The 21,569-nt window shown below is 41.3% G+C and overlaps 1 protein-coding gene across 1 annotated transcript in view; it reads left to right on the forward strand.

Annotated features, from left to right (window-relative positions):
• The window catches only part of LOC142585610 (haloacid dehalogenase-like hydrolase domain-containing 5), a 28,087-nt gene extending 6,868 nt beyond the window's left edge, over nt 1-21,219 (forward strand). Inside the window, exons 6-10 of the mRNA XM_075696500.1 lie at nt 810-984; nt 6,003-6,048; nt 14,954-15,096; nt 16,594-16,756; nt 17,937-21,219. Of these exons, the coding sequence (XP_075552615.1) occupies nt 810-984; nt 6,003-6,048; nt 14,954-15,096; nt 16,594-16,756; nt 17,937-18,140 (731 nt within the window). The 3' untranslated portion in view covers nt 18,141-21,219. The remainder of the gene's footprint in view (nt 1-809; nt 985-6,002; nt 6,049-14,953; nt 15,097-16,593; nt 16,757-17,936) is intronic.
• Nucleotides 21,220-21,569: the final 350 nt, after the last annotated feature.

A 21,569-nucleotide genomic window follows, 5' to 3' on the forward strand; every position in this document is an offset into this window, starting at 1 on the left:
TTCACCGGCCATGGTGGCTCAATGAATCTGGCATTCTACTGCTAAGCTTGAGGTCGTAGGTTTTATTTTCAGCCGTGACAGCTGAAATCTGAGGGGGGCAAAATGAAAGAATGTTTGTGCACCAAGCTTTGGGTGCATGTTAAAGAACCCCAGGAGATCAGAATTTATCCGAAGCCCAAAATGACTCTTCTTATAATCTTAAAAAGCAATCAGTCAGCCTGTTCTGTATTGATGATAATACTTACGATGTCCGTTGATGGACTGCTTGTGGCAGTCCATCTTGTTTAGCAACAGCTTGTCTGAATACAAAATTTCAGCTTTTTCATCTGTATCACCTTCAAGGAATACCGGGTTACTGGACATGACCAGCAGTAACAATGCCATTACCGACTTATTGCGTAACTTTGTGCAATGAACTGCATGTGAATGATCGTCATTGCCAACGCTTTCCAGTAGCAGCTAAGTAGAATATGGTAGTTCACTGCAGTAGTATTGTTCTTTATTTAATTCTGGTTAAACCCTAGACCACAATATGGTGCCACCAATACGGCTGCTCTCACAAATGTGTCTGATAGCCTGGTGTTCTGTGTATGGTAATACATGTACATACAGAATAAAGCTCTCTAATTACTTGATGGCGGCTGCCTGAACCTCTGTCAAGCTTCTTCACTACAGCTTTTACCTTAAGCAGCCATGTAGGCCATTTCTGGTCTATAAAGTGAATCTTAAATAGACAACAGAAACTTGTTCCAAGAGAAGCTTGGGAGGTAGGCATAAGGCCAAACACATCTATTTTCCATCATTTCCAGCTGTGGTGTTGTTTGGTGAGCCAGTGAGGTGGGAGACAAGCCTGCAGCTGATAATAGACGTGCTCATGACGAATGGTCTTCCATGCACTGCCGCCCCTGCCATTCCTTACCCGCACCTGCCCATTTTGGCTTGCAACATGGACCTGCAATGGATGGCTGAGGCATGTCTTCCAAGGTGAGCATGACGAACAGTTGTGCGATTGTCTCGATTTGTTTTTTGTTCAGCGCTCTGGAATTGTCCTGCTGTGAAGTTGCTAGGAAAGGAAGACATAATAGTGATGTACGGAAGTGAACTAAGTATCGTACCATTAACCCTTTCTATGCTGTACAAAATTACAAAATTTGCGCCAAGTCTCCCAGAAACGTTCCCAGTGCAAGCATTGAAACGCTCAAAAAAGAAAGAAAAAAAATCACCGGCGATTACACTACTCCCTAATGCAAAATTTGAGAGCAGCTCTATATGTGTTTTTATTTCGCATGTGAATATATTGTATTATGATTACATAGGTACATGGTTTATATAGGGAAGAGAACGCTGTGAGTCGCGCGCTTTGTTTCCACACAGATGATGTGTGCGACTTTGGCGCCATATCGTAGCAGTTGTCACTGCACTGCCTTTCTTGCGTGGCACTATGCTTTTCTTCTCATACCTTGGTTCCACCAACGACGAGAGCAGCCCTTCGTCATGGGGAAATCGTGCCACCAGTGTCAGCGGCGACAACACTCAAGGGAGCGTCACATCGAGCGTTACTCGTAGCCGCTTGCCATTGCCCCTTGTAGGAGCAGCGAACCCCATCACACACTGGTACTGTGGACTGGACCTCAGCAGCTGAAGCCTTGGACGAGCATAGCCCTCCCCACCTCATGCCACCCTGGCTGCCAGTCCGAAGCGTAGATGAGATTGTCCACGCTGTGGTGGATGCCATTGTCACTGGCAACTCGGCGCATGCGCAAGCCATTTCCCCTCTACTCCTCCTCTACTTTCTGCCTCATGCTTTCACTGTACTCTCCTCCTCCACTTTCTTTCTCCCACACTCTTATTTCATTTTGTGCTGCGCTCCGTGTTCGCTTTCATGTTTCGCTGTGCTCGTTCGCTCGGGTTACGAGGTGTAATGCAGCCAAGGCATGCCGACGCTCAATGCAGGAACGGGCGCCTGAGAGCTGCACTCTAAAATACAGTGAAAGACTACACAGAGGCCATTTAGTGTCTAGAATTGCAACTGGAAGCAAATTTGTGGATGTCATCGTCATCTGTACACATGGAAGGTACTTTCACTCATGACTACTATAGTCATCAGCACTACAGAAATGTTAAAAAGTTGTGTTATAGCTGTAGATGAGAAATCATTCAGTGCTTCAAGTTTATAATACAGTTGAAGCCGGATATATTGTACCCACATATATAAAATGAATTATTGTGTACCTCGAACAGCTCTGAAGTCCCCTTGAAAATTTTTGTATAAGATTTTTATTTTAAATATTGAATCGCCTATATATCAAACTTTTTTGTAAACCCCCTTCGGTTTCAATGTATTCAGGTTCGACTGTATTAGATGGCATGGTGCGATTTAAGCTTGCACGTACTGCAGTGGCATAAAAAGACGAACATGTATATTGGAATCAAACCACCATAACACGAAGACCACTTAACTGGCACGAGTTATAAACCAGGTTGTATTTTTCTTAATGACTTTGCTTGGCGACACAGCTTTTAAAGATTGGTGTTTGTGCCTTTACACAGGTATATCAAGCACGGCATAAAGTTATTAATTCTGTGACCTGCTGGAACACTCGTGAATTTTGTTTTCGTGCGGAACACAAGTTAATGCATGCTGTGCACGCACATTGTAGTACTGCATTGATTAAAATTATTTTTTGTAAATGAAAGGTGTTGATTCCTGATGTGCCGCTCATTTAAAAGGGTGCTTGGGCATAGACCTTGTGAACAGAAATGGTTCGGTTCCTTGTCGTGGGAAGGAAGGGGCCCTCCTGGCATTCTGAAGCTGCCGTACTATTGTATCTGACTCTTCTGATTTACAGCTTTGCTAGAACTACACTTGTGCTGATCTTCTGTGTCAGAAAATTGGAGGTGCAGGTGACCACAAAGAAAGAAACAGCAGCAGCGCGAACTATCGCAACACATAGACATGACATCTATCATCTGGAAATAATATCGCCAATCAATTTGACCTTGATGGCCCAACTGTGCTGTGGTGTGTCATGAACATGAATAAACTACAGGTGTACACTGAGCATCACGAAGTGGTCAGGAAAGGCATATCTCATGCATGGCACTCAGGAGGTTAATGGTAGTTATTGTTTAATTAATGGTTAATGGTAGCCACCTATGGTATTTATCCTCATCAGGAGGGAAAAATTTGCTCTCATCTGGTCGAAAACTTAGCTAACACATCTTTTGCATCTTCAGCATTGCTAAAAGTATGCAGCAGCAAAATGTGCTTGAAGTTAAGAAGCTTTCCAGTGACTTTCATTGTTTTGTCAATTGTGGACTTCATGCCTGAACTCACAAAAATATTTGCCCACTGTTACTAAGTGGAATATTTCACCTGTGGTATGCTTGGAAGACAGATGCACTCATGAAATTGGCCTGATTTAAGATTGCTGTGAAAAAAAAAAAAACAAGAACAAGAAAATACAAACTGCTCCATGACTATGTAGTGGCAATTCCAACAACCATTTGAGATTTTTTTCCTTTCAGTGCATGCCTTCTATCACACTTTGCACAAAATAGCTTATTTTACCGTACAGGTGTAATTAGAAGTGTTAGAAAATACTTGCTTAGAAAGTTTCGAATCTAGTTGCACTGATGCTTGTCATTTGAAGGTGTTATAGTGGTATGTACCATTTCAAAGCAGTGCCAGATGTCTTTATAGTGGCTACAAGTGAAGCATTTGTCTTCACAGTGTGTAAAAAAACTAAGCACACTTTCATTTTGACGTCATCATCACTTATATAGCCCTTAAAGGGCCCTTGTGGTGGAGGGGCGTCAGTGGTGGTGCCATTGGTAAGAAGCAGTTGGTCATAATAAAAAATGACAAAGCAAACTGAAAGAAACTGAAAAGCACATTGGTAAAGCTCTAAACAATGGTAATAAAAGTTAAAGGAAAGCTAACTGATATGGAACAATGTTGAGAATTTGTATATGCTTGAAAAGGGTCTACAGAACAACGCATGTTTGTACAAACAGCGCCGACAGGCTGAAAATTTAGGCCGGGACAGCATTTAGACCGGAAGCATAGCAGACATGTTCTGGCAGGGTCCTTAGCTGCCACGTTAAACTTATCAGTCGTCTTTTGGACCCCGTAGATAAGGTCCGTGGAAGAAAACTGTCCTCGACTCTGTGCTGATTATTGTGCCTTTTGCTTTTTTTGCGCGTGTTGGCTCGTGCAACAAGCACCGTGTGTTGCTAGCTGCATCTCGGAATAAGTAGCATGGTGTCACATTATAGCAAGAAAAGAAATTAAAATTGAGGTGCATATTTTGATTAACATCCTACTTCATAGCCATTCCTGCAGTGCTGCTGTAGGTGGCCAAACGTGCCCCTTCCTCGGCTGTGGTATGGATGGAGTGGTAAAAACACATTTGAAATAAAAGTAAGCAAGTAAAGGTGATATGGAAATAATACGAAGTTCTGTTATTTAATGCTGGTTTAAGGTATTCCTTTCTTAACCACACAACTGGAAAGCACCCAAGAAAAGAGGAAAGAAAATATATTGTGTCTCTAATCTTGCTTAAAAAGCTATCATGCATTTGTTACTGGATTGAAGTGAACATTAGTTTGCTAAAGACATACAGACACTTATTTTTGAAGTTGTAGAAAACCTGCACAACACTTCTTGCTCCTAAGGATGTGGCACTTAGCAGGTATGATAGTTATGAAAGGCCTATAATTTAATGCTAAAGTTAGTCTGGAAATGCTGGGTCTGGTGTCATTGACATTGTTGTGATGTCTTCACTTGTGTTGGGAAGGCCAGGTGTGATGGTGTTGCTCATTAAAAAAAAAGAGAGAGAGAGAGAGCGCTGCTCATCTTGCGGCTGCGCTCATACGTTGAAGATGCAGTGATTGCAAGAATGTTATAGGCCAGTGTATCATGCCATTGTTGTGCATTCACCAACAACGTACTGAAACCAAAGCTCATTTGCAGAAACAAGTATTATGATTGTCAAGTGAGCTGCGACGCTTGTTGCTATTTGTTTCTAGGAGGACTTATTGCATCGGGACCCACATATAACGTAAAAAGATGGCAAGTTATGAATGTCATCGTACTCCTTTAAAGGGACACTAAAGTGAAAAATGATTTCTTCTGCATCAATAAATTACCTTTCTACAACACCAAACACACCACTGCTACAACGATAAGATGTTTGGTAAGCCAGAAAAAGCGCAAGAACGAAATGCGGGTGGCGACGCCTACTTAAGTTCCCGCACCTGGGGGCTGTGACGTCTTGGATTTTGATGGCATCTTCTAGGGCCTACTAATTATATATAGCGGTATAGGTTGACTACATTATGTTCTAAATGAACCAAATATTAAACATGGCAAGTTTCAGGAACCTTTACTCAGCCAATGCGGCCCAAATGCGAAAACATACTTTAAAATCCCTGACATCATGCTGATGTACCGGCGCTGGGTTTTCAACACGAAATTCAAATACTGATACTTGGACTTTCATTTCCTCATCTAATAAACTATTTTTTTGACATGACTGCCTGCAGGGTTCTGAAACAATGCTTCATTAGTCTAAATTGATTTATTGTTTCGCTTTAGTGTCCCTTTAAGTACCTAAGCATAGGTTTAGTGAAGCTAGTTTTTAGACTTTTCTGTCTGTGCTCCCAGTATCATGTGCTTCAGAAAAAAAAAAAGGCTTATGCAGTTTGAGACGTATCTTGTTCCCAACAATAGTCATCTGCCTTGCTTGCGTTTCCTTTCTTGAAAATGCTCTGCTCACTACTTTCCTGTCATGAACGCTATGTCAGGTTGACAACATGCATGGCATTGGTGACCTGAAAATACCGGGTGTGCAACGTTGAAGAAAGGGAAGGGCATGCAAGATAGATGATGGATATTGCTTGGGGACAATATGAGCCCCAGAGGTTGCAAACTTTTCTTATTGTTGTTTACTTAAGGTGTTAAATAAATTTCTTCTTTTTTTTTTTTCTTTTTCACTCAGGTTTGGTCACGGAGCCTTTCTAGTCTGTTTGGAGAATTTGTACAAGGTAATGATATCTCCCATCTTTCATACAAAATGCGCATCAGAAATGACTCGAGCATAATCGTTAAACAGCTGCATGTCATCCGTCTTACTTTTTGCTGTATGTGGAAAGTGCTGTATGAGGAAGGTGAGTGTACCATACATAGTATCGAAATCTTATGCTGAGGGTGATAAATTTCAGCGAGAAACACCAGCTTGATCTGGATTATGAACCTTAACTGCAGAATGAAATTATGAACGCATGGCTGTTTTTCACTAAGAAATCTTCTGCTGTGTGAGGGTATTGCAGTCCGCTTGTCTGGGCTTCTTGGAGGCACGTTCTCACTGCGTCTGCATGCACCTGGGGAACACTGAGAAAAGTTTAATTATGCAAGCTCACTTAGTGAATGTTGTGGCTGGATGAAAGACAAGAATTTAACATGTCTGGCATGTGCAACCTAACTGGCGGAGTTGCAACCATTTTTTTTTTCATTCATTATTTTTTCGTGACTTAAGCGAATGAGCATATGATACCTGCTATCTCACTGACCTGTTCACGGTTTCTCTTGAACAGACCAGACAGAATAATGCGTGAGCCGTAAAAGATGTCATAATTGTGTGCGAATGCATAAACATTGCTTGGAACCATGATAGCATGTGCCACATCATTCAAAAGCTAAAGGCATTGTTGAAAGTGATGAAAATTTTGGCTCCAGTTTTGGGCCATTGTTGTTCACAAGCAAGCAAAATAAAGATTTAAAAAAGTGATGCGAAAGGCATCGAAACTATGGTACACTTCCGGTGTTGATGTACATTTCAGTCCGTGCTGTGATGCCAAGCTGCTGCCTTTTGTACTCTTTGTAGAATAAACTTTCTTTTTCTTTTTCTTTTTTTTAAGTATAACTTGTGCTTTTTTTTTTTGTTGTTGTTGTGTGTTTTTTTGTGTGTGTGTCAGCACTCGCCATGCCATAAGCGTAAGCGATAGCAATGCCGGTCCTCATGCATGTATTTTCACAATACTTTTCGACTTGAAGAAGTGTTTGCCTCTGCAACTGCAATGGTATATTTGTTATTTTTAAGAATAACTCTATCAACCTAAACTGAGCTGACTTTTGTGTCTCAATATAGAAAGGAGGCCCTTTATTCGCAGCAGTAGCCACCTTTGTTCCCCGTGTGAGAAATGCACGGCCGTCTTATAATAGTGAAACAGGCCATTGCGTTGCTGGGACCCAAGGGATTTGCAAAGCATGCCTGCCAGCTTTTATGATTTTATCGTAAAATGCCCGATTTTTAAAGCTTCTTCACAATCGCTGTATTGACATCAATAATTTAACGATTTTCATTTCCATACAGCTTATAGAAAATCTATTTTCAAAAGAATACAAATACAGTTGCCCTAGTCATTTTTCAGAGCCTCTTATTTTGAACCCGCTCCATTATTCACACTTTCTAGCAGCAACGCCACCCATTCATAGAACCAATGTATAACGGCAACGAAAATTTTGGCGAATGTTAGGTGAATATACAATAAACTTCGTAAACTTCTTTGTTCTTCTGCAACGCGGATTACTGCATTAACTCGTTCTAACACATCCTTGAGTATAACATGCACCCAAAATTTTTAGTGCCAATGACGACGGTGTGTTACACAGACCCTGTTGAGGATTGTAAAGCTAGCTTTGCTGCTGGGCTGCCCAAATAATGGCAGCGTAGTCATTTCTCCAAACAACCTGTACAAGCACAATTTTCTTGTAGTGCAGCCAACTTCCTTTACTTTGAACCTGACAGGACTGACAGAATTGATCACATTATCCAGCAGGTCTAATTAAGCAAGATGCAGAAAAATGCCAAAGTATGCCACTGATTCATTCGGCAGTATTTGCCCTATTCTATTTGCCACCAAATCAAATGCATGCCCGATTTCTATGTGTTCAAAGTAGAAAACTTAACCTAGAAATGACATTAATTTTCCTAAATAAAGTACAAGTGTAACATGGCCTGGATTTTTTAGCAAGATAAATAAAAAGATAAAATGAGATAGAAGATAATAAAAGATAAAATAAAAGCAAGATATGTGTTTCACAATAGCTGTTGGTTTCCTCAAGTCAGCTTCGCCGAAATACATCCTTGATATGTGATAAAGCACGCGAACGCTGCAAAGGCACTTTTGGTTTCATGTTGCACCACGCAGGAAATGTTCGGTTTAATTTCCCTTTTAAAGAAAGAAAGGCGCATGTTATAATCGGGTAACTACTTTAGCCAGACATTGTTAAGTACGATTATTACTTGAGAATCTTCCTATAAAAGCTAGAAATAGGCATGTTCGACAGGAAATGATTCAGTGCATTCACTGACCTCTAAGCATCGCTGAGACAAACGCTGCTGTTAAAGAGGTTGATATTGGAGTCGCCTAGGGGTCAGGCATGTGTGTGCCGACTGGTCAGATTTGAATTGTCCGACAAAGGCCAATTTCGGGATAGAAGTAACGAGTTTGGACCCCTAGAAATCGACGGGCGCCGGCTGGGAACTTCAGTCGAGATCAAATTAACCCAAAAACCTAATTAACCGGAGACGAATCAACGGAAGTCTACTGTATTATGACACAAAAAATATAGATATCGTGACGAAGGCATGCGCAAGACAATGCCCAGTGTAGCATTTCGTCTTCAGTTTAACAGTGACTGGTCCTGCCATTATTTGGACAAGTGGGTAGTACAGAGAAGCGGTGCTTGCAAGATTTTGAAAATTGTCTACTGTTGATTCTGTTTTATGCTCCAATCTAGGGCGCATGTTACTTTTAAGCAGATTTTCCTGGAAAAAAATTGCATGCTAGTGTTGAGTAATGAATAAAGGGAAAATGAGACATCCACCTGTTCGTAGCAAATGCTACAAAGGAAACCCATACGGGTTCCTCGAAAGAAAAGCCTCATAGTTGAAGAAAAATTCGTCCTGGTCCGGGACTCGAACCCGGGACCACCGCCTTTCCGGGGCAGCCGCTCTACCATCTGAGCTAACCAGGCGGCTAGCAGATGGTAGGGCGAAGTCGAAATTTGTCGACAACACGAAGCAAAGGCAAGAGATGACGTAGTAGTTCTGCGGAATCCCGCAAGGTGGAGAGAAGTAATGAATAAAGGGAAAAAGAGACATCCACCTGTTCGTAGCAAATGCTACAAAGGAAACCCAAACGGGTTCCTCGAAAGAAAAGCCTCATAGTAGTCTCATAGTAGTTGCTACGAACAGGTGGATGTCTCTTTTTCCCTTTCATTACTTCTCTCCACCTTGCGGGATTCCGCAGAACTTCTACGTCAAACTCTTGCCTTTGCTTCGTGTTGTCGACAAATTTCGACTTCGCCCTACCATCTGCTAGCCGCCTGGTTAGCTCAGATGGTAGAGCGGCTGCCCCGGATAGGCGGTGGTCCCGGGTTCGAGTCCCGGACCAGGACGAATTTTTCTTCAACTATGAGGCTTTTCTTTCGAGGAACCCGTATGGGTTTCCTTTGTAGCATTTGCTACGAACAGGTGGATGTCTCATTTTCCCTTTATTCATTACTTCTCTCCACCTTGCGGGATTCCGCAGAACTACTACGTCAAAGTGTTGAGTAAGTACAATATTTACTTCGACTTTGGAGCCGAGTTCATTGTTTGGAGAGCTGCTACAGAACAGTGTGCAAGATTTCTGAGTAACGTCTTAAGCAACGAAACAATTTCTTGTATTGTTCATTTACTTGTTATATTCTTTGGCTCCAACTGGCAGTATTTTTCATACATTAAGGTTGGCAGGTGTGGATTAGTAACTGCTCCAGAAGAACAGGGCTCCTCACCATTTCCAAAAAAGAGAAGAAAACAAAACTGTCTTTTTATTTCCTGTTGCCCTCCATGGTGGATCAGTTAGTATTCTGCTGCTGAGCAGGACATCACAGCTTCAATACCCAGCAGACAAATTCCAATCGAGGCAAAAGAAAAAAAAATGTGTATTTCATAGTTCTCACTGAAGAACCCTCGAGTGTCAAGAGAAGCGCAGCCAAGAACTGCAGAGAATCGGTGGCTTGATAAAATTAGGAAATTAGCAAGCATAAAAGAGGTTCAGCTGGTGCAAAATGGGTAATTGGTGATCGCTAGGAGAGGCCACCATCCTGCAACAGAACCGATGATGATGGTGAGGAGGATGATGATGATGATAATGATGCTGCTGCTAAACCTTTGAGGGTTTGAAACGAATTTAGAGTGTTTCCATTATGGTATCTGTCATGACATACTGTGCAGCTTTGCATTGTAAACATTGTAAACTTGAAAAACACTTGTGGTTTAATGAACAGTCACTTTCTGTTCACGCAGCAAGGCAGTCTCAAATTCAGCATTCAAGTATTCCGAACGCAGTTATGTAACAGACTTAATGCCTTTATATATATATATATATATATATATATATATATATATATAACTGCGTTCGGAATACTTGAATGCTGAATTTGAGACTGCCTTGCTGCGTGAACAGAAAGTGACTGTTCATTAAACCACAAGTGTTTTTCAAGTCTTGGCCACAATGACTACTTGTCAAACATACGTGACTGAAAAGGAGTCAGTTTTGAAACACTTGCTCTTGTAAAAAGTACCGGCATGTCCTACTATCTCAGATGGCGATTTCAAGCCTCATTTAAAGGGACACTAAAGCGAAACAGCAAATCAGTTCAGACTAATAAAGCATTGTTTGAGGACACATCACACACACATTTCAGAATAATAGTTTGACTATTAGATGAGAAAATGGAGGCCGAAGTATCACTATTTGAATTTCGTGCCGAAACCCAGACACCGGTACGTCAGTGTGATGTCAGGGCTCCCAAAGTATGTTTTCGCATTTGGACTGCGTTGGCTGAGTAAAGTTTCCTGAAACTTGCCATGTTTAATATTTAGTTCCTTTAGAACACAGCATAGTCAATCTGTACCGCTATATATGTAACTGGGCCCTACAAGATGCGGTCAAAATCCACGATCCCACAGCGACCAGGTGCGGGAACTTAAAGGAGGCGTCGCCACCAGTCGTTCGTTATCGCGCTTTTTCTTTCTTACCAAGCATCTTATCGTAGTGGCGTTTTTAGTGTCCTAGAGAGGTAATTTACTGATGCAGAAGAAATAATTTTTCTCTTTAGTGTCCTTTTAAGCAGACTTGAAGCCCTTCCTATTGTGCAGACATATTGTCTGTTGTGTTCTATATTTAATGGGAATTGCTGTTTTGCAACCTTCCTTTCCCTGTGCCTATTGTAAACTGTTTGAGCACTGTCCAAAAGCATGTGCACTAGATAAAACACCATTGTCTATACTCGCAGACAACTTTCTGTGGCTATGAAAGGAAAGGTACGGGCACATGGCTGCTAGTATTACCACTCCAAGTAGTTTGGCAGCATTTGACAGTGCTTTTGGTTGCTCGGAACAGACGCTGAATCAACGCAGCTTCCATGCGCGAAAATTTCGCATTTCCCCAGATGCGGAAGGGAAAAGCCACAAAAGAAAGTAAATCTTTGCACTTAGTGGTGTATTCTGTCTTAATTGTTGCTCTTAAGGTGTTTATGTTTTGTCGTCCTCAGCCTAAATTAACCCGGATTAAAATGCGGGACTCTTCAGAAGTGCTCCCACTTGTGCGCGCTTTGCCTCTGTAGCTTTCCCTTCACAGCCACAGGTAGTTGTCTGCAAGTATAGCACACTTTTATTAATTAACCATGTGCTTTACAATAGATTATGCCAAGCCCGTTGCTGTTCCATCACATTTCATTTTGCTGAAACTGACGGAAGCAAATTAGAACATTCAAGACTAAATGGTACAGATGCACGGCTGTGCCTACCTATGCATAGTCTTAAATTTTGAAGTATGCCATAAATGTGCCAGGTCGGCTTTGGGGGTGTTGGATGTTGCGTGAAAACATACTGGATGTTTCAGTGATGACTTTGTGCAATTTTTAGGATCATTCTAGCAGAGGCAAACAAGTTTCTTTTTCAGCAACACATTATTTCTACTACCAGACATAAAATTCTGTAGTTACACATAAAATTGTGTATTGATATTTTTAGTTATAGGGCCCCTCACCAGGCTCCATAGAAAATTTTGGTTATATGCTGGAAGTTGTTATGTGTTCTCTAGAGAGTGTTCTGCCGCAAAAATGTGTCAAATCGGCTGATTAATAGCCGAGATAGAAATATGTCAGTGCTCCGAACTCATGATTTCAGGAGGCGAGCTCCACTACACAGTGAGACGCTCCCTCCACTCGCCCCGTCTAGCCTCCGCAAGCAAAATTATTTCCCTGCGTTCTCCCATACCAGACTTCGAGGATCTTGTGACGCATACGTCACGGGCCCTGCCTTAATTCCCCCCCCCCCCCAACACTGCGCGCTTTCTTTAACGACGTTGCATGCAAGCTGTTGTGATTTTGCATGCTGTACACAAGAAGGGCACATGACTAGAGGTGTAATTCAATGCTATACGAATACTGAGGCAGAACAAGCAGATCGCAGAGCATGATCATGCGCTGGAACGCGGTAGAAAATGGCATAGTTTCTGTACCTGCACACGTGACTGCACAACCGTTGGAACAAGCAGATGAAGCGGAAGTACATCTCTCTTGCTTCGGTGCGAAGTAAAACAAAAAACATGCAGACATCCTGTTTGTGTGTTTTATTATTTCTCTAAACTTCAACTCCTCAATTCAAGCAACAGATCACACAAATAACAGATATTGCCTTGACTAATTCTCGAAGACACGTGTCACCATGAGCGACGTCACGCTGCGGACACAAGTATGTAGGCGCAGGGACGCGAGTACATCACCGTCCGGCTTGGAGTGCGGTCGCTGCAAGGGAAAGGGAAAACGGCTTTCAGATTGAACTTTCAGACTTTTCCATGGCGCATAGTGATGTAATCCTTTGCAAACACTTTGCAATTATTTGCAAATTCTTTGCAAGGATTGTATGCTCTGCGCTTGTCAGCTCAAAATGGCCAGATTTGGTGAGGCTGGGTCCTTTACAAAAATGTGGTTAGCTTTTCATTACTCTACAAACATGTTGCTTTCTTTATGAATGCCATTTGATGCTCCAAGCTTCTGCATTTAGTGGGTATCTCAAGAGTAGCACCAATTTCAGGATATCGGTTTGCAATCTTGTAGCGGAGTGCATCCGTGTTCCACTTACTTTACCAGAGACTTCTTTGCAGATTTCTGTACAAAATAATGTAGAACATCATTGTATTTTTTGGTTGATTTTGGCAACAAAAGCCTTCAAAGATTTAGTTAACAGTGATTTTATTATCTTGCACTTTAAGAGTGCCACCGGCTCAAGAAATATGTTAGTGAAGCAAATAACCTCCTTATCTTTATTGCACCAATTTTCAGAATTAACTTTCAAACAGTGCACCCAGTAAAAGCCTACTATGAATGATGCCTTGCCACTTCATATTTGCCATATGCTGCCTCTTTACCATTTAAAAAACAGTGTTCAGGATAGTAGCCAGACTTTTACACCTTACAGAAAAAAGGTATTCGATTACGATAACAATTACTACTTTAGAAAATGTAGTTGATTATATACTAATTACTGCCCCACAGAAGTAACTGGGCAATTACCAGAAAGCAATTTATTACTTTAATGTTATTTCCCTCCATACTCTTCCCTAATTTTAATAACAATACACAAATACAGTAAGTAGAACAAGCTGGTGCAGCTTTTTCAATCCATCTTCCGCAGCTTTCAGATGTTTATCTACATTGTGAATTACTTTTCAAAATTATAATTCAGTAATCTTCCCTCGTTTTTATTTGAATACTTCTGCAGCGACACTGAAAACTTGCTAAACTTGTGTAACGACGCACGGCGCTATATATAGACCGGCCACACAGTTGCCAGTCCATTTTCTATCGAGGAAGGCACTATGGGTCACATTTCTTATTTTGAACAGTTTGATAAATGTGACTAATACCCCTGTCACACGGCAAATCTAATGTCATTTCCAACAAATGACATTTGTTGCGATTAATGTCATTATCACAGCGCGCTGTCACACGCGAAAACTAATGTCATTAGAAAATGATGACAATGACGATAGTAAAAAAAAAAAGACTCGCCTCAAACCCACTTTTGTCCAAAAATTATTTTCCAATATGCTAAATTCCACTAAAATATGTGATCGTTGCTTTCAAACTATAGCGTTCGATCACTAACTTGGTATCATTGCCAACGAAGTCGAGTCAAGCCAAGCCAAAGCTAAGGCAAGCAACAGGACGAAGAGAACGATAGGCGCGTCCGCTACATCTGCTAAAGTGGTACGAGAAGGGCAGTTGCATGTCATCGCCATTGCGGGCTCCTCATATCCTCATTCTTGGCGCGTGCAACAGGAAAACATGCGCATGCTTTTGCACCAAGTCAATTGAAGCAGCCGCGGTAGATGCTCCGGTGCGAACCAACACGACTGCTGCAGCGAAAGCTAAAGACGGCTGTCTGGTCACTGGACTGAGAGTAGTTTTCTGTATTTACGCACGTGGTGGACTTCAATGTCGTTAAAGCAACAATTAGATAATAAAATTGATAGAATAATAGTGATCTTTTGTTAAAACAAAAAAGAAGCATGTACTGTTTGCAAAACACTGATACACTCGTTGTGTCGAGGATACACATTTGGTTCCAAACGAATGCGAATGAGTTTGGCGAACTCATTCGTTTGTAAATGTCATTTTCGACTAATGTCATTACGTTTTACCGTGTGACAGCAAACAAAAGGCATTATCAGCGAATGTCATTCGTTGTAAATGACATTAGATTTGCCATGTGACAGGGGTATTAATGTGGGTATGGGAGTAACAAGATATGTTACTCCTTCGGGAAAGAAAACTTGCTGCAATGTTGTTTTATTGGGGAATGAATGTTCCTTTAACACATTCCTCTTGCAGAAAGTAACCGGTAGGGACATGATCTACACAGCATTAATTGGAAAGCCCAGCGAGATAACATACCTGCACGCCGAGTCCTGTGTTCAGGAAGAAGCCCATAGGCTCGGGATCACTCACCCAGTGCGACGCCTGTTTGCCATTGGGTAAGAATGATCATTTTATGTGCTTCAAATATACGCTTTTTGGACATTGCACAGGATAGGCGAAGTATAAAGCTGTGTGCAGTTGTGTAGCATTGTCTGAGCTCAGTCATCTGAGCTCAGTCATCTGCTTTGTCCAAAGCGATGAGGACAGGACAGAAACTGACACTCATTTCCGTAAGTGTGCTGGACAGCCCCATTGAAGTCTGAGCACACTGGGAGACACTTCATGCTACATAGAAGCTGGTTCCTCATCATTGCTTTTGTCCTAGGAATAATTCATCAACATTTAAAAAGGCTTTTCATGTGTCAAAGCATGGACAGACCTGCCAAGATGGAAGCGACAGAGGGCCAAGACATGTGCTCCAGCTGCTCTCAGAAATTTCATCTCAAGTTCTATGTGTTTAGATAACCTCTCCATGGATAGGGCAACAGGCTCTCAATGTTGGTTTTTTGCATGAGTTGCCTCAGGAGAGGCAGGGAGTGCACTTAAAATGCAAAGTGAGTATATACATGAGTAGAAGCATGCATGGGTGGGTCTCCGAGTTACCTTGTGAGTGGCACTGTAAGTTTAAAGAGTAAGGAAGGTGGTCTAGCACACTACCTACATCCATGCCTGTTCATCTTTTTGTCCATATGTATCATGGATTGCCTTTGAAAAATGTTTCTCAAAATGTAGTCTGTGCACCCACATAGTCCTATGGAAGGCATTCACAGGAACATCAAAAGCCATTTTAGAGATTCACAATTTACAAGCATTGTCTCGCAAGAGGACTAATAACAAGTTCAGTTAGGTATTTCTGGCGACCTTTGTGTGTGAAGCAGCATTCGTCACTCCTTTCTGGATGAAGCGATATGTAATCAAGAACTTGATTTTGAAACTGTGCTTGCGACTTCAACTTTCTTTGAATTTGATGATGGTGTAGCTGTTTCATCGGTGCTACACAACATTTCTGGTTGATCACAGAATGTAAGTAATATATACAGTATTTGGAATGAATTCCTATAGTTGTAGATATGATGTCAATAAGTTATTGTGTCCCTAGCTTAACTTCAGTATTGCATTTTTCTATGCTTGCCTTTTTTTGTAGTGAAGAAAAAAGAAAGTATATTTGCCCAATGTTGGTCATCTGGGTGTGGAGGAGGAACATGTTCAAAAGGTTTCTCATGCCTGAAGGATTGAAATACGTTGTCTTAAAACCTTTGGCTAGGATGTGGTGATTTGGAATATTATATATGGCCTCTGCCTATGTCACTGCATCTATCATTTGCTGTGACTAACATGTGTAATTTGCTGGTGTTTGAGCTGCTTTTGCAGGTAGGGCTTTCTTAACATATTCATCCAGGATGCACAGTGATTATGTTTCTGCTACTGTGTAAATTAGTTGCAAAATTTTACATTCATACAAGCTTCAAGTATGCCTGACGCTGCTAGATATTCAGAATAATTTTTTTGTTCTCTTAGGGCTAACGCTTGTTTTCCTCTTTTTCTGTGTAAAGCGACAACATAAACACCGACATCTATGGTGCCAACCTGTACAACCGCTACCTGGAACGCCGACGGAAGGATGACTTTCCAAAGGCAATTCTGGCAGCTGGCTCTAATTCTGCCCGTCAAGCTTTGAACTCCACCATGTCCAAAGACTCCCAGTCCACTGCTGGGGTAAGCTTTGATGCCCCAACTAAGACAATAACCTTCATATGGCCCTTTTATCTCAAGCCTTCAGTGTTTCCTGCAGTATCTCGAATTTACACTTTTGTATGATATGCCGTGCGGAAGCATGGTGGGCTGATGGCTTATGAGGGGCAGTCAAATGTTTCTTGCAATGGTAGCTTAGCGTGCTAATGTTGCGACCTATGACAGTGCTTACCTAACTACCTTCGAGGTAGGGCCCTTGCACGCACACACACTTGCTCCATTACTCCTGCCATTGTTCGAAGCAGCATTAGAAGATTTCTTTTGGAATCTGCTGGAGCCATTGCATTCGCTGTGATGTCCTCCACGGTTGCAAAACGTGTCCCCTTGAGGCCCATTTTCAGAGTAGGGAACAGCCAAAATTCACTTGAAGCGAGATCCGGAAAGCGTGGTGGTAGAGGGACAACCGGAATGTTATTCTCGGTGAGAAATTGCTGCGTAACAAGCGATGTGTGACTTGGCACATTATTGTGATATGGACGCCACTTGCCTTGCCACTTGTCCAATCTCGTTCTTCGAACTGCAACATTTTCACAAATATATCCAATAGTAGTATGAGGGCACCATGGTGGTCATCATGTGCAGTTTGGATGGTGGGGGCTTGATGGAGCCGTAGGAAAGCGTGACTGATCTTTACAGAGGCAAAGTACAATCCCCGCTGCATGGATTTGAGCACTGTTTGGCTCGTGTGTTCAAGGAAGCATTCTCTCACACCTAGTATAATTTATTTACCATGCTCAAAGAATGTTGCAGGGCCCCTTTAACACATCCTACCTGCTCTGTCACCAGTCCTTCGTCACTCTCAGGCACCGCTGTCAGATGCCAACCTAGAAAGTTTCACATTAATGCATCACAGAAAAAAAGAAAAAAAAAGGAGAGATGGACAAGGCATTGCTGTTGGCATTGCTGTTGGCATTGCCCCAGCTTAGACAAAATACGTCAAGGGGAAATGGAGAAAGCAAATATTGCTGTTATTGTTATGCCTTTGTTCATATTACATCCTTCTAAAAGATGTCTTTAGGAACGTACTTCTTGAAATACATTGCACTCATTCCGGAATGTTGCTCAGTTCTGTGAAAAGGTGTTTAATGGCACTTTTTAAAATTCTGTGTCTCCCAAGTTTACCATTTCTTCTTGTGTGCTGCAGATGATGAGCAACTGCGGAGCCGTGAGCTGTACATCTGTGCTGGTGCACACAGGCGTATACAATGAAGACCTGCACGATGATGCATGCGAGCACACACCACGCGACTTCCTGCCCGTCGAAGTCGGCCTCAAGGAGCCGGCATATCGTGTTGACAACATCCTCTCTGCCATAGAACTAATCTTTGATCAGGAGGGCTTTTCTTGATGACAGCACAACAACCTATGACATGAAATGAGGATTTTTCTGCGCACATCTGCTCTCTCTCTCTTTCTTTTTTTTAAAATGATTTTGGTTCTGTGAAGTCACCTCTCCCTCTCTCTCTCTTTCTTCTATCTTTTTTTTCCCATGCTGCCACCAGCGTCTTCATTTGCTTCCTGTTTGCTTTATGACACATTTAAACACATGAAGAATATGTGCCCATTAGTCACCCGCATAGGTACTGCATTATACGTGGCATGGAAAACAGATATCTGACTATTTTAACTGTGCATAATTATTTTATGCACCTGCTTTGTAGCACATAGCAGGTGGCTGAGACTATCTATCTGTCTGAGTGCGTTTTGAGCTGGAAGAGGTTATTTTTTCGAAGCATTTGGCAGGTTGAAGATAGCATTGTATTGCTTGCACTGTGGAAGCTTATATCCTCTGTTATACACCTGATGGCCGTGTTGAACAGAGTTTTAAGAGCCAGGATTTCAGATGCATTTTGAGCATTTACCACAAGTGCTAAGTGACAGCCACTCCAGAATAACATGCAGTGTCGGTTCAACATTAGCATGCTGTATAAAAATTGTTGCCACTCCTGATGCCATCAAAGAAAAAATAATAGGCATATTGCTTGCTGAATTCATTGGTACTATAACGGATGTTTCACAGTGAAAATGGAAGGTGTTGATTGTTTATAGGTTATCTGTGGCTTAGTGGCTGTGTTTTTTACTTGTTTCATGAAGCCGCTTCTCTCTGAAGCTGTTTAGTCACATGAAAAGAAAGGTCATGTATAACTGAAGTCAGTTTGCTGATTACCCAGAGTGCAGTTAGCCTGAAAGTAGTAAGGCTGAGTTTGCCATGGACTTCTCATGACCATTTGGAATGGTTACAGGCAGCAAAACTTTAGCATATCAAACAGCAGCTACTACCCTAGTTTATAGAAGCTGAGTGCACAAGGATGGATGGTGCATTTATTTCTTAGTTTTTACTTGAGATGTAGACAGGAAGGAAGAAAAGCATTTCAGTTGTTTGTTGCCAGAGGACTTTATGATTTCATTTTCTTCCTAACATTGCACATGTGAACCAAACTACGACACCAGTTGGACAAGTTTTTGTAGTTGTGTTTACAGATGCCTTAACGATTGTGCTCCACTTCTATCAGATGTTAAGCAGTCTGGGTGCAATAAATTTTTGTAGTCCAAGAGAACGTTTAACTCAAGAATTTCTGTCTCCTATAATGTGTAAGCCTTGTTTGTATGTTCCTGCTATGTATCTTTTTTTTATGTTGCTATAATATTGCATTGATTGAATTTGTTCTGAGGCCTGGCACTTTTTGTTATGTAGAGAAGTATATGTATATGGTTTTGAATGTGTGAACTGTAATCTATACAATGTAACATCATCTGTAGTTACATGAGGAAGTGATGTTACTACTTCTGTTGCAGTGTTGTTAGTATGTGCCCCTCTATCACTTCAAGTGAAAGAAATGAGCGCTGAAGTTTTGATGCCCTTATTCCATTTTACTTGAATTCTTAGGAAACCAGGGCTGTCATAAATCCTGCAGTGTTCGTCACAGTGCTGCCACTGTTTCTTCATACTTTGTCTTATCCTTTGTATCGGCAGACACTTTCGCTACATTTATTCATAATCCGCGCTACGTTCATATTGACAACTGTGCACTTGATACACAAGAGCAAAAACTCTCACTATGTCTTCATTGTCCGTAAATTTGCTCAATTTCACGATGCTTTCTACTACTGCATTAATTTCATGCTGTGGGAAGGGAGTCTGCAAGGGCAGCGCGCAACTTGCGGCCAACAGAGAGCAGCTTGCACGCTTTTTTTTTTTCCTGGTTCCAAAGTCCTCTCACCAGGTGTTTTAAAAAATTGTGTAATGTTCTGTAAAATGTTCATTGCTTGCAGTAACATTGTGCCACTCAAACGTACTATCATTATATTGTCACATGTGTGTATGCTTTGGGACTGTTGCATACTTTTGCCGCTGTAAAAACTGAAAGCTGATTGTATAAGTTTTCCAAGTTTTGTCTACGTAGGCACAAATGAAGTGAATGTGCTTTGAATTCTCTCACTCTCTCTCTTTGCTACTGTAATCTCAATTATTGTTCTTGCTGTGTTTGGCAATGAGAGCTTATTCACGCTTATTTTTATAAGAAGGGTACTAGGTTGAATATTTCTTTAGCTTCTGTAGATTTTCTCCCTTTTTCTTTTCCTTGAAACTCTCATATTGGTGAGGTTTCATTTTATTCTTTCGAGTAGGCACTGCTGAACTGTATTCCTTTACTGAAAACATGTTGCAGTACTGTAGTAGAAAAGAAATTACCTACCTTGGTCTCTTTAGAATTGTAGTTTACATTTGAAGGCTATATAGCCAAACTTCAATATAATGAATACGGATGTAGCAACTTATTGGATATAATTGCATAAATCTAAAATGTTTCTCATTGATGTCAATTGCAAATATATGCCTATAATGAATATTGGATTTAACGAAGGTATTTTTGTGTCATATATGACTTCATTATATCAAGGTTCAGCTGTATATTTAGTACTGCAAAGCATGATGCATAGTTATGTGTGAGGTTCATGACCTCTTGTTTCTCCATGTCCCATGATTTTTGTTTTTTTGTCCTTTAAGACCACATTTGTTTGTATGTGATGTTTCTTAGGTGCATGCTAGAGTATGCCTGTCGTTATGCTTGTTTGGTAACAACAAAGGCAAAAATTACATTAGCCACTGCATGCTATAAATAGTTCTGTTTTGAAGTGCCTTTTGTAGCCTCAGCCGAGACCAGGTTCTGCATAGCATTTCCATCAGCTTGTCACTTAAACAAACTCTCGATGTTCGATTGAAACGCCGTTGCATGGACTTTTATATACATCTTTCAATAACTGTCTCTTGGTGAAGATAGCAATAGCATGTTCTTGAACAAATGTGACTGAGTAGACCTCCCTTTTAGTATACTTGATAGAATGTCTGTAGGTATTAATTTACAAGAGAGTCAGCCCTACTACATCAGATGCCTATTTATGAATAAACTGCTGATATTGAAGCCCTACATGTTGTGTGCCTTCACGTAGCATATATCTGTAGAGTGTACTAAAAGTATTAAATGCTTAAGCATCTGAAAGCATCCCTGTAACACCTAGTAATGTAGGCCATCTGCAAGGACATGGTTTTCGACAACCTGACACGGAATGCATTGCATAATTTAGAGGACAGGCTGGCCTGAACCTGCCCGCTCGAGCCTACTACTGTGCTCCGTGGGAATAACCAGTCAGTTGGAGTAAAAACCAGGGTGCTTAGTTTAGTATACACAGTCAGTGTAATAAACGAGTTGAAATAATGGCGCAGCAACTCCTCTGCATGTTCTCCAACTAATCTGTACGCATTATGCCATGTGGTAGC

Source organism: Dermacentor variabilis, chromosome 6 (genome assembly GCF_050947875.1).
Source record: "Dermacentor variabilis isolate Ectoservices chromosome 6, ASM5094787v1, whole genome shotgun sequence".
Lineage (NCBI taxonomy): Eukaryota > Metazoa > Arthropoda > Arachnida > Ixodida > Ixodidae > Dermacentor > Dermacentor variabilis.